Source organism: Triplophysa dalaica, chromosome 20, assembly GCF_015846415.1.
Source record: "Triplophysa dalaica isolate WHDGS20190420 chromosome 20, ASM1584641v1, whole genome shotgun sequence".
NCBI lineage: Eukaryota > Metazoa > Chordata > Actinopteri > Cypriniformes > Nemacheilidae > Triplophysa > Triplophysa dalaica.
In genome coordinates this window covers 16,914,508-16,927,586 of record NC_079561.1, presented here as the reverse complement: position 1 = coordinate 16,927,586, position 13,079 = coordinate 16,914,508, and the positions used below count along the sequence as shown (strand labels likewise).

Below are 13,079 nucleotides of genomic sequence, written 5' to 3'. Positions count from 1 at the left end.
CCAATTCCGTTTAATGTTTGTAAAAACACTTTCAATTGCATCTCTTTATATTTTCATCTGAGAATTTTTCATAACTAAAATCACTTAAGGAAATAAGATCATCTTGCATATTTTCTGTTTAAATACAAGAAAGAATACAGAATAGTAGGATCCTTTTATATCGGATGCTCTTAGTTGTTATGCTACTACTATTTAAAATAATAGAAAATATAAATGTAATGAAATATCATAACTATCATATATGGTGGAAATATTAATTTATTTGTGACCATATTGCAATGAGTTTTATGGAGTTTTATAAGTTTTAAGCTTTGGAAGTTTGTCCAGTAGCGCCACCTGTAGGATTTCTCTCGTTATCTTTTACTAATCTAATAAAAGCTATTCTGTCGTTTTTTAAATCCAGTGTTGTTTAAATCATTTATTTTCATTTACATTATCGTTCCAGCTTTCATAAAGCAAAAATCCAGAGCAGAATGTTTTCACCAGCCAACAAAATAAATAAATTAATGAATTAATATTTAATAAGAAAAGTGTGACTACTGAATGAAAAATGTTTAAATTAAATTCAATATCCCAGAATAAAAAATGAAATGTATTTATTTGAAAACATCCTCCAGGATGGTGATTTCAAAACTCATCTCAAGCTCAGAGCAGAAGATGCCCTGATGAGATCACATGACCGGGTACATTTTACTCATCCATTATTGGACATTTGTGTAAAATTCTCATCATGCACCAGCACTGTATATACACGTGAATGACATCATGAGCAGAAAATTTGGCTTAGGAGATGTTGCATCCACAACATCAGACAACAAACCACCATTAAGCAAATAGAAGGACTGCATTTCTATCTTTTATTATGAAAGAAACCTTCTTTCACCTATAAGCTTTTTTCCACTATTTTTTTGTTCCCCTTTATATTGCAGAGTGCACTGTAGACCCCTACCAGATTCTTGCCGAGGAGTTCACATAGCAGATCTATTTCTTAAGACCTAACCCCTACTCTTTATTTGTTTATTCATTATATTCATGAAACAGCCTACTTTTAAGCATTATCATCATTATCTCAATAAGGCTATCATTTCAGCTGAATAATTAACGCGTTGCATAAGTTGTCTTTTTACCAGATACTTATCTGCTCAAGTGTTTCTTTGTATTGTTTGAAGAGTTAAACAATCTCTTTTAATCTCTCGCTTTGTTAAAGTTATGTAAAGAATTTGTTGCAAATAATCTCCTGCTCCTAAAAGGTGCGGCGTCCATTTGACATCACTTTACATTACTTCTACATGCATGAATTTTGAAAATGTGTGTCTAATATGACTCCATTAAAGTCATCATTATAATTTCAAAGGATATCAATTAAGTCTTTAGATAGGGAAAAATACAAATAGAGATCAAACAAAAATTTAAGTCTTGCACATCACGGTTATTTCTCCTGAGAAAAAAAGAGCCAGATATCTCACAAATGTCTCCATTAGATTTTCAGAAGATATATCTCAACAATGTCTCAAACTGAGCTCAAATTTGCCAAATCTGCAAAAGTCATTATTATCAAGATCTTAATATGAACCAAAACATTTATCATCAAATATACAAAAACCCATAATATTTTACCTCGACAATCTACATTCATTTTACTTCTCCGTACTCTTCATGTATTTTGACAATGATCTCATTCGTTTCTGTTTATATTTCTCTTAATCATTTTCAGTAGAAACATCTAAAATTGCTTTGTTTGCTTTGTTGTTCTGACCTCTTGTCGAGAATCATCAAACATTGACATAGGTGTATTTTTCAGGATAATTAATGTAGCTACGTGTATATTAGTCAGATCTTTTTGTCATGTAATTGTTACGTACGAAATCTAAATTAGCCTGTATTACTCGCTGTAATTGTTCTCATAATGAGAGCTTCACATAATGACTTACTCAAACCAACTGACTCGAACTGAAGAGCAGATGCAAGTTGTCCTAGTTTATGTCAACACAATGCTTGCTCACCATTATAAATAAAATATTATTGTATAAATGTACAATATACAGCTTTCCTGTAGCTCAGTGGTAAGAGCATTGTGTTACCAACGCTAGGTCGTGGGTTTGATCCCAGGGGATTGCACATACTTAGAAACAAATGTATAGGACAATGCAATGTAATTCGCTTTGTATAAAAGCGTCTGCCAAATGGATAATTGTAAATGTAACTTGTATGGAAGATATGATTAGATATTACACTGCCTAGATTTGTCCTATTGTTAAAAATGTAGACATTGTATTTTAAAAGCAAATTAATTATGTTCAGCTGCAATAAGACAACACTTTCCTACCTCATGTCTTTTTATATAACAATATAGTTCTAAAAAAATGTCACATTTTCAGTTATACAAATATTTTTATATAGCTAGTTTTCACTCATATTTATTTTTCTCTCTTGATTTTCAAAGACAAAATGTGAAAATATATTTTAAAAGAACATTAAGGATGCAATTAAACATTTATAGGTAAGCTTAAACCGAGATCCCAGCAGATTTGTACTGTATGAGCATTACATGAGCAAATTTATAACAAGACCTATTAGTTCATAATTATTTTAAGATGTTTATTTTTCTTAAACAGTTCATGTGATTCACCTCAAATCTTTCTTTTCTCTCATAGTAGGATCATTCTTGGGACTCTTCAGCTATGAACTGTGGATTGGGTGGAGCTGGAAAAGGATAAAGTGGAGACAAACAGTGCCAAAGAAGGGCTTGTCGAAGCAAGAAATACTCCTTAACTCTTCAATTGCCATGGTTTTCAGAGTACAACCACTTTTTGAACCGTTCCAAAACATTCAAGACGAACAAACATGTAATCATTTGAAGCTGGTTATCTGGTTGAATTTCTCAAATGTTCATTGCTTTTAGAAAACTAGCTTCCAGATTGTAAAAGCCGACTTTGTTAATTATGTTTCAGTTATAAACTGTATGATCCCTTAAGCAGAAGCCTTTCTTTTTATCAGTCATGACTATAAAAATTCATATATAAAGCTGGCTTAATATGCTTATTTCCTTTGTTAAAAAAATTAGATATCATTATGATATGCAAAGAATTATACACTGGACATAAACATCACAAACAACATATTCTGTGACTGAAAGACTTTTATTGATGCTACATGATGGACAGATTATCAATGCAAATTTATCAATAAATGTATCCATTTTTGAATGCAAGACAAATCATAGACCACAACCACTGAATTTCAATTGGGAAAACATGAAGCTAATGATTAGAAAAAGTAAATACCTGAAATCTTAAACTATGCGAAACCAAAATTTAACCCCATATGCCAAAATATAAAACAAGAACAAATATTTTTGGCATGAATCATCCTCCAAATAGTCTCCAAGACCATGATTTACTGCACCCTTGTATATAAATGAGATTAAATTCTGCAAATCAATCATATGAAAAGCACAGAGTAAGGTTTTATGGCCTTATGTTGCCACTCGCTGCATGCTTTTTCATTTCTCTTTGACGACAAGGTTGCAGGCTCCATGAACCTGAGCCAGCTGAGGACAGCAGAGCGATGCCAGAAGTTTATGTGGACCGTGACACTTAGGAATAAATGTCTCCGTCAGGTTCACTGTGGCCAGGCTTGCAATATCACTAGGAAAAAAGATATATCATCAATATACCGTTGCAACTTAAATCTGTACAGATAAATCATAATACGATGCCATTACACTATCTTACCCATAATTAACCATTCTGCAATTCTTCATTCCCAGCCCCTCAAAGCGGAAAATTGCGTTCTTTAACACGCAGGAAAGTGGGTTCTGGAACGTGATTTTGACTGGCACCTCTTTGCCCACCACGCAATCACATCCAGGCTGAAGAGAGGAAAAAGAAAACTACATTAATACAGTAATATTTATAATATTGTCGGCAAAAGACTCTGACCCACAGCCATTTTCACACAAAACACAGTACATTTTTAACTGATCCCAATACGGTGGTTGTTCAAACTTACACTGATAACAAGATCCTGTGTGCACAGTCTGAAGCCAAATCGTTTGGCCACAATTTGCTTGGTCTGAGTGACCCGTCCTGAGACAGTCAGCAGCATGGATGCTTGGTCCACCAGATGACACTTATAATCCTCATAGCGCACGGTCCACTCCAGAACCTTGGCTTTAGAGGGAAAATAAGAACAATTTTAACATTTTATCTTTAGTGAAAGTAATAGTAATCTCCCTTACTAATCATGTGGTCTCAAGTAGAGTTGGACTTAGAGTTGATCATTTGCTTACATTCACAGGCCTTGAGCTCAATGCATGCCTGGTCCTTCTTCACCAAGGCCTTGCAGACTCCAGTGTAGTACATGGCTGACACCTGACTGTTGAGGGTGATGGTACGAGCGGAGCTGCATTTGTTCTTCAGAGAGATGGAAAGAACTGCGTCCTTGCCCACACATACAGCTTCCTTCATCATGGTGATCTCACAGATCACGTCCTCAGTACAGAGGGGTGGGTACACGCAACGTTTGGAACCGTGACGAACGGCTGTTTCCACGGCATTGCGTTCCTCCTGTGATCCTGATAAAAAAACGGTAAATGAAACTGAGGTCAAATAAAAACTTTCAGAAATCAAACTATTAGTTTGAATGGTTTATTGGGATGGAGAACATTGAAAAAAAGTTGAACTTTACGTAAGTATACTTTTTAAATTGAATGTAAAGTATAATTATTTTTTAAGCGTACTTTATTTAGTTAATTAGTGGTATACTATTAATATGAATCGTTAACCCTTTAAAAACTTTTAGGATTAAACTGACATTTTCATTTATAAAACTAGGCCTATACCTTAGTTTTGTAACTTTAAGTGTAACACTAGTAAAATTTGTTTCCAAGTACACTCGTTGTTTGAGTTTAATAGCACATTTTTTGTATATAAAAGATGACTTTGAAGTATGCTTTTAGTAAACTACTAGGTTTTTATTTGTTTTGTTTCTACAAAGGTTATTGTATACAGTTGTGTTCCTAACTAGGTATAAATTTTTATTTTTGAATTAAAACTTTAACTGTAGTTTAAGTATTTGAAATGAATTCCAATTCTCACTGTGTACAAACAAGTATGGGCCAAGTCAGTATATATTAAGTATGGTCATATATAAATGTTATTGTATTTTTGAGAAGAACAAAGTATTTTTCAAGTACATAAAAAGTAGACGAGCATATTTAAATTTCTTTTGTTTAAAATAAGTATTCTAGGTCACACTTCAGAATAACATTAACTACAAATTTTCCCCCAATAAATTAAATAAATCATTTGTTGCTCATTAATAGTTAGCAAGGTAGTTTAGGTATTGGGTAGGATTAGGGGTGTAGAATATGGCAATGCAGAATATGTGCTTTATAAGTACTAACAAACAGAAAAAATATGCCAATAATAATAACAACTTGTTAATAGTGAGAATTGCCCCCTATACTGAAGTGTTGCCGTATACTATTAGGACACGTGAATTAACTTGTTTTTGTAAGGGGAGGTATGTCTGACTATTTACCTTCAGGGTGTTTGTATTGGTTTGTGATATCTACACGTTTGTCTGAGCCGACAGCCTTGGTGCTAATGCAGTGTCCTACTGCATTCTTCTCAACACCAATCACAGCAAAGGTTCCACAAGCTGTCCGCTGCCAGAAGACTATATCACTGTTTACCTAGAACAAGAAATTATAAATGTTCAGTACTAACTCTATAAAGTGATAGAGAACATAAAAAGATGAGAAACACATATTAAACATAAAATTACAAGCATTCACATACTTCAGCAAAGACGAAGGGGGTGTCATATTTGAGGAAGACCTGCCCACTGCGGACTGCGGTGACGGAGGTGGGACCGCAGCGATAGAAGCCCTGACTAGTCTCCTGAGGTGTGGAATCCACCACCTGCCAACCTCCAAAACCACACGGCAGGTCTGGACGGGCCATCCAGGCCTCATTCCATGCGTGGAAGTTCCTATAAATGAATAAGAAAGAAGCATAACCTTTCTTCTTCTTGATAATCTGATTGATTTGTGGATGGAGTCGAAGGACAGAAAATGTCATACCAGATTGAATCACGGTTCAGATGATCGATTAGCTCTAAGTTCTCATCGAAATAAACATCTATGGTCATAGACACGTCGGTATCGTGAGCCGAGCAGAAGTTTGTCACGGGACGTGCAGGAATACCCAAACATCTCAACACTTGAAAAAAAAAAATATATATAAGCGCACATTACAAATACCTTTATGTATCCGTTTAATTCTGCATAAGCACTTACTCGTGTTGGTGACTCCAGCAAAAGCCACGCTCTGTGCATATTTAACAGGCACTCCTCCACTTAAGTGGTATCTTTTCAGGATGTCGCTGCTTCCGCACCATGTCGTAGGAGCGATTGCACCTCCATAACAATTGGACCAGTTACCCACCATTACGCCACGGTCGTCGTTGGAATTCATCTGTCAAAAGATCAGAAGGGTTATCATTGCTAAGCATTAATGGAGTCTTCCGTATGATAAAAAGATGTACAATAAACTCACCATGGCAGATGCAACTCTGGCCACATTAATGGGGTCTCGCCATCCTGAGCAAGGGGAACCACTTTTCTCCAGCACAAAGAGACATGCGGCCAGGACTCCCTCATCAAACTAAACATTAAAGATAATGAGAGATTAATACACCATGTTTGTCATTTGTTCTGTGGTTTTAAAAAGATTAGTTAAATATATTTATTAAAAATATTTATACGGATATAAAATATGATGTCTGATTAACGCTATTGGTTTGGTCTTATTTCTTCTTTAAATAGTGCGTATGTAAGGTTATGGTTCACCCCTTTGCTGAATAACTGATTGAGATAAATTAATTCAGTTGTTTATTCTGTAATATATAAATGTTACTCTTACTTGACCAAACTTCCAGTTTCTTGCACCAATCTGACACCGAGCTCCATAGTAAACAATGCCTGTGTCATTCAGCACATACTCATTTCTCTGTGCCTCATCTTCCAGATACACAGCGTCATCTAGTAAAAGGAAAGAGAGTTACATTAATGCTTAATTTACAGTGATTAGTATTAAATTCTAAACTTACATCACATGACAGCAGTTTAAAGTTATAGCTGCACTCAGTTACATTATGGCATTATTATTTTCCCTGCTTATAACATTCCTCTATTGCCTGATATTGATAAAAATAAGACAAATTAGACCCAAACAGTTTCGACAAATTAAACTACCTTTATCACATATAATAAACTCTACCTATTCTTCATAAACATTTACTCAGTAACTTTAAATGAAAGTAACTGAGTGCAGCTGTGACACGCAGAGGAGATCTGGCCCTCCCGGCTGAGTCTGGTTTCATCCGAGTTTTTAATTTTCTCGAATTATTTATCGTTGGAGTTTAGGTTTCCTCCCCAAAGGGCATTGTTGTCTGGCTTGCTCACCGGGAGATTGCATTTATTAGATTTTATTTACTAGAATGGTCTTGCTTGTTCTATAAACACCATGCACTGTGCTGTGTTTTACATTTCTGAGTCTTTCTGCTTTGGAACAATCCACATTGTGAAAAGCGCTGTATAAATAAAATAAAGTTGAATTGATAACATCACACTTTATTACATAATGTTGATAACATTATTTTATTACAATTATTATCTTTCTTTTCGTTTGTTTGCCCACTTGCACTATTTGTACGCAGTCCAGCTACAAATGCTTTGGCAATACGAATGTACATTTTCTCGTGCAAGCACACTTAAATTGAAATTGAGAGAAAGACTTAACTATTGAAATAAAATGTTATCGTTTTAACCATACAGTTCTATTTATCATTTACAAAATATAGTCATTGTACACAATAAGGTGTTAAATCTATTTTCACTGAGCACACCTCAGCGGAAATAAACCGGAATATTTCTCACCTTTGCACCAGGGGTTGAACAGCATGTAAATGTCATTGCGGGGGTTGCATGCTGAAGTAGCTTTGCCTCTCGGTCCGCATGTTACGGTGGTGAGCCTGTAACGTCCAATAGCAGCGGTAGCAAGGGAGTAAACAGACAGTTTGAGTCGACAGTTACACTGCTCTAGGATCTTGGCCTCCCAACGACCTTTCTTGAATTCGTCCACTAATGGAACGATGACCAGAGTGCCGTTGCATACAGATGGGGCATTACCTGTGACACACACATAAAGAACAGTTAGTGATCCGTTTTCAATCTTTTGGCAACAGTAAAACATTATAGGCAGTTTACACCAAAAAAGTAACGTTATAGCGTTGCTATATAAGCGCATGTGTCAAACTCTCGCGCTGCATTTTCACATTTTAAAATTGTATTTTGATTAGCTGCCAATATGTTCTCGGTTATCACCTTAAAGTGATTTATTCAATGTAGTTTTCCTTCACCGCTAATATCGTTTTGTGACGCTGCTTTTCTCTCTAAGCTAAAATTCGTAATTTAAGAGCGCCATCTCTGTTTGACATATAAAACTTCAGGTTAGATTATGTAACGTTTCCTATTGATGCTAAATCATAACCAAACGCTTGTCGTTCAGATTTGGGGTGAGGCAAGGAACACGTTTCAAACCCAAAATGTTTCATGTACTTGCCAATACGGGAAAGAATTAAAGAACTGAAATATATTCAATATCATGATAAATTAAGCAAATGTGGCATACTCAATACATTCAGTAATATCTATATATATACTTAAAATGTATATTATTGTGCATAGACAAATTTATATAATGTTAAGTTATATTAACAAAGCTTTTCAAAGATTCTGAAACGGCTACATATTGTCTAACCCGTATGTCCATATTTGCTGCTTTTCAGAAAATGGAAAAAAACACTGTACTTTTAAATGATGAAATACTGTTTTGTCAAAGTTGACAAGCACTTTTTCATACGCTATAGTGGTTGGATATGGAGATATGAGGTTTCAGAAGGAAAGCAGCAGTATGTGAAAATCCACCTTTTCTATTTATGCGAAGAAGAATAGTTATTTGTTAATGCTAAGCATATAACCTAAACCAAAACATGTTTTTATTATTAACATAGGCTTGATTTCTAATCAAAAGGATTTATATGGGCACTAACCAAGTCTAAACTCCAGGTGAAGTTGGTCCGCCTTTGGATTGAAAGGTCTGGACAGCTCGACATACATCTGAAAGCACTGTCCTCTACGGATGATGAGGTGATCGCTGCGGTAACCGTTGGTGTGATGCTCTTGCCGATTTTGACAGTTCCAGGATTTGATGAGATCAACGGAACGCACCTGCAGTACCACGTCTAGAAAAAAGTAAGCAGATTATTTTATTGGAAGTGTTTAAAAGAACACATTTCTCATAATGCAGTGCAGGCCAATTCTTACCGCAGGGATTCACGCAATCTTGAGGACAATCCTTGAGAACAACTTTCTTACAGTCATAGTCAAGGCAAGGGTAAGCACAAGGGTTAACACAGGGGTTTACACAAGGGTTGAGAAAAGGCTTCACACAAGGTTTAGCACAAGGGTCAAAACAAGGTTTAGCACAAGGGTCAAAACAAGGTTTAGCACAAGGGTCAAAACAAGGTTTAGCACAAGGGTCTACACAAGGTTTGGCACAAGGGTTAAAGCAGGGTTTGACACAAGGCACAGAGCACGGCCCATTCCAGAAATGATCGTGCTGCAGTTGAATGGCCGGGAAGCGGCCAGTGCAATAGTTCTTGTTCACACCACACTTTACAACAGACATGCTGTAAGGTTAAAAAAAGAAAAGCACGAGAGAGAAATTAGTTTTAGCAGGGTAATGTGTTACATAAACCAGGATTTTACCAGAATATTTTAAGGTGCATTCAATCATTATTTTTTGAGATTTTAAAGCATATTTATTCATTTTTTATCAACTACTTACTTGATTGTTCTTGTTGCCTTGCTGATGTTTGGTAACAGAATAATAGCTCAATGAAGTCGCTTACTGAAGCTTGTAGGTCTTCCCGAAACAAGGTTGTCTTTCGCTGTAACGTTTCTATGCTCATACTCCGGGTATATATTCTCTTCTTCATCCCAGCCCATCCACATTTGTTAAAGCGTCTCATGAAAGGAAGGGAAGGGTTTTTGATTAATCACACAATATAATTTGAAAAATTACTCTTTTTGCAGTCTGCTTTAAAATTATAAAAATTAACGTTCAAGTATAATTGTTTTGATAACATAATTGATATTTATGATAATTAAACTGACAGAGAGCTTAAGTTAAGCGGTTCCAGAATATGAAACAAGACTCCATTTGATATGACAGTTATCTATATAAAATGTTATTACAAATCTTTAGATAAACATTTTAATATAATTGTTTTAACACAATATATTTTTCCATTGACCCAAAAATCAAAATCAACGTACAAATGTTGCACGGATTAAACATCTTGTTAAAAAAGAAGTCTTTCTTTTTTAAACGACTATAAAAATTTGAAATATAAATAAATGATTGATTTAAAATAATAGTATTTACTTATAAAATAAAAATATTGCTCATCAAAATACCATCAGGAAGTAATTACAATAATTCAAGACTTACAAGGTAGCAAAAAGTAGGAGTTTAACTTTCCATTAATGAAGTAAATTTGAAATGTTTATTTAAAATGACTTATGTTATTCATTACTGCGGTGAGAGATTTTAAAACGTACTTTTATTATACAAAAAATTATCAAATATTTGTACATAATAATTGCTTACACTACAGAAAAGTGGTCCAAAACTCATTAGACATAGGGTTTAAGGAGGAAATGTTTTTTTAAAACGTGTTTCAACACATTCATTCTGGTTTAGACAGAGATTCATCAAAACTCCTCTTAACCCCCCAAAGCAGATGCTTTCTGATGCTTCAAGTCTTCAGAAACTCACAACAGGTGAGGTTTCATTTTGTGTTTCATAACTGCAATTATGACACTTTTATAAATGACTAAATATATAAATGACCACCGTTTTAGAAATTACAGCACGGAACAAACAGGACAAATTAAGATTTAGGGGAGAAATTAAATGTAATTAGAATCATAATCATCAAACCCAAATATTCAGACCAGCAGGTTTTCATGGTTTTTTATTTCATTTGTTTTTAATATTAACTTGAAGGTTGGGTTTGTCATTTAATCCGTAGTAAAAAAAATCTGATCTGCAGTTTTATTCTGCATAATTGTTGTCTAATTTGAGATAAAGTGTTGAGCAGATACATTTGAGTAAATTAATCATTATTGGAGAGGCAAGGTCTGGGTTTGAATGTTAAAACCGGCCCTGACTGTTTGGCTTGAAAAAATGTATCTTTTCATCCGGCCTTTTTTAATGCCTCACACTTCAGGAACGGTTCCTTTTCTAAAAAATGATGTATGCAGTTGACTCTAATTATCAGGGCCCGCATTCACATAACATCTTAAGCCTAGAGGTAGCTTCTAACTTGCCCATTATTTTGAAGAGTTTCTCCTAAATCCGCATGTCTTTCCTTATTTTAAGACTTCAATTTTTGTGCTAAGACTCTGTGCTAAAAATGTATTTCCAAAAGAGAACTCCTTTTTTAAAATAGTTTAAAAATCATATAGTTTATTGTTTTTTATTGTATTTGACAAAACTGAAGTCATTGTTTTTGGTAACAAGGATGAAACTAACAAGGTAAACACACACCTTGACTTAAGAGGTCTAAAGACACAAAGTAAGGTAGAAAATCTTGGTGTCATTTTAGAGTCTGACCTTTAAGCAGTCATGTCAAAGCAGTAAGTAAGTCATACTACCATCTCAGAAACAGCCAGAATCAGATGTTTTGTCTCAAACCAAGATTTAGAGAAACTAGTTAATGCTTTCATCACCAGCAGGGTGGATTACTGCAATGGACTCTTTTCAGTTCTTCCCAAAAAGACCAACAGACAGCGGCAGCTCATACAGAACGCTGCTGCCGGGATTCTGACCAGAACCAAAAAATCTGAGCATATCACTCCAATGATCAGGTCCTTTAACTGGTTACCAGTTACTTTTAGAATCAACTTCAAAGTATTATCAATTGTCTAAAAATCACTCAATGGTCTAGGACCTAAATACACCTCAGATATGCTTATTGAATATAATCCAAACAGACTTCTCAGATCATTAGGATCAAGTCAGTTAGAGATAACAAGGGTTCACTCAAAACAAGGCGAGTCAGCGTTTAGACATTACGCCACCCATAGCTGGAATCTGCTTCCAGAAGACATCAGACGTTCACCAACACTAGCTACTTTTAAATCCAGATTAAAACACACTCGTTTAGCTGTGCATTTACAACCTGAGCACTGTGCTGGTTTACATCAACTGCACATCTATTTCTAATTTCTTTTTATATAAACAGTTCGCTCACATTTTTTATCAATTTTATTGCTGTTTTATTGTTTCTTAAATCTAAAGTATTTGTGATCTTTAATCATTTGCATTTTAAAGATACGTCTTATTTCTCTCTGTCAATCATTTTATGTAAAGCACTTTGAATTGCCCTTGTGTATGAAATGTGCTATATAAATAAACTGGCCTTGCCTTGCCCTGCCTTGCCTTGCCTTGTTGATAAATTGTTATATGCTCTCCTACTTGTAAAAATTAATAAATTGCCAAATGAATAAATGTAAATGTAATTTGTTAGCTGTATTTTTCACAGTCATTGTTACTTAATAAAACACACAAAAAGCGGTTGATTGATATAAATTTGAATGCACAATAGTCAATAAAACTTGAGAAAAAATGTAGTTATCTGTTTTTGTAAATTAACTCTTCACATGTTGAATATAACTTAGTGTATATTTTATCAACTTCATTTCTATACTACAATAATTATGTATTAAAATATCTTATTTGAATGTGACTGCATTATGAGTTTTAGATCTTAATTTAAATACGTCAGCATGAGACCTCATTCAATAATATTTCTATGAATAAATGACTATCAGAGACCCATCCTCTATCAGCCAATCACTGTGTCATAGTCAGTAAGCTTGCTGACATCATTCATATAAAAACGAGGTCAACCCCGCCCTTTCTCTTAAGGAAAAGTTGCTC

General features: G+C 34.6%; 1 protein-coding gene across 1 annotated transcript; it reads right to left on the bottom strand.

The window, feature by feature from the left end:
- Nucleotides 1–3,131: 3,131 nt before the first annotated feature.
- On the bottom strand, nucleotides 3,132–10,021 carry LOC130409708 (protein-glutamine gamma-glutamyltransferase K-like). Its single transcript, XM_056733861.1, has 14 exons — nucleotides 9,918–10,021; nucleotides 9,395–9,759; nucleotides 9,121–9,312; nucleotides 7,946–8,197; nucleotides 6,930–7,048; nucleotides 6,564–6,671; nucleotides 6,305–6,482; nucleotides 6,089–6,227; nucleotides 5,805–5,997; nucleotides 5,545–5,698; nucleotides 4,292–4,576; nucleotides 4,012–4,172; nucleotides 3,735–3,871; nucleotides 3,132–3,647 (listed from the first exon to the last, which is right to left on the bottom strand). The coding sequence occupies exons 2-14, from the start codon at nucleotides 9,756–9,758 to the stop codon at nucleotides 3,503–3,505; spliced, it is 2,427 nt and encodes an 808-aa protein (XP_056589839.1). The 5' UTR covers nucleotide 9,759; nucleotides 9,918–10,021; the 3' UTR covers nucleotides 3,132–3,502.
- Between the last annotated feature and the right edge of the window lie 3,058 nt (nucleotides 10,022–13,079).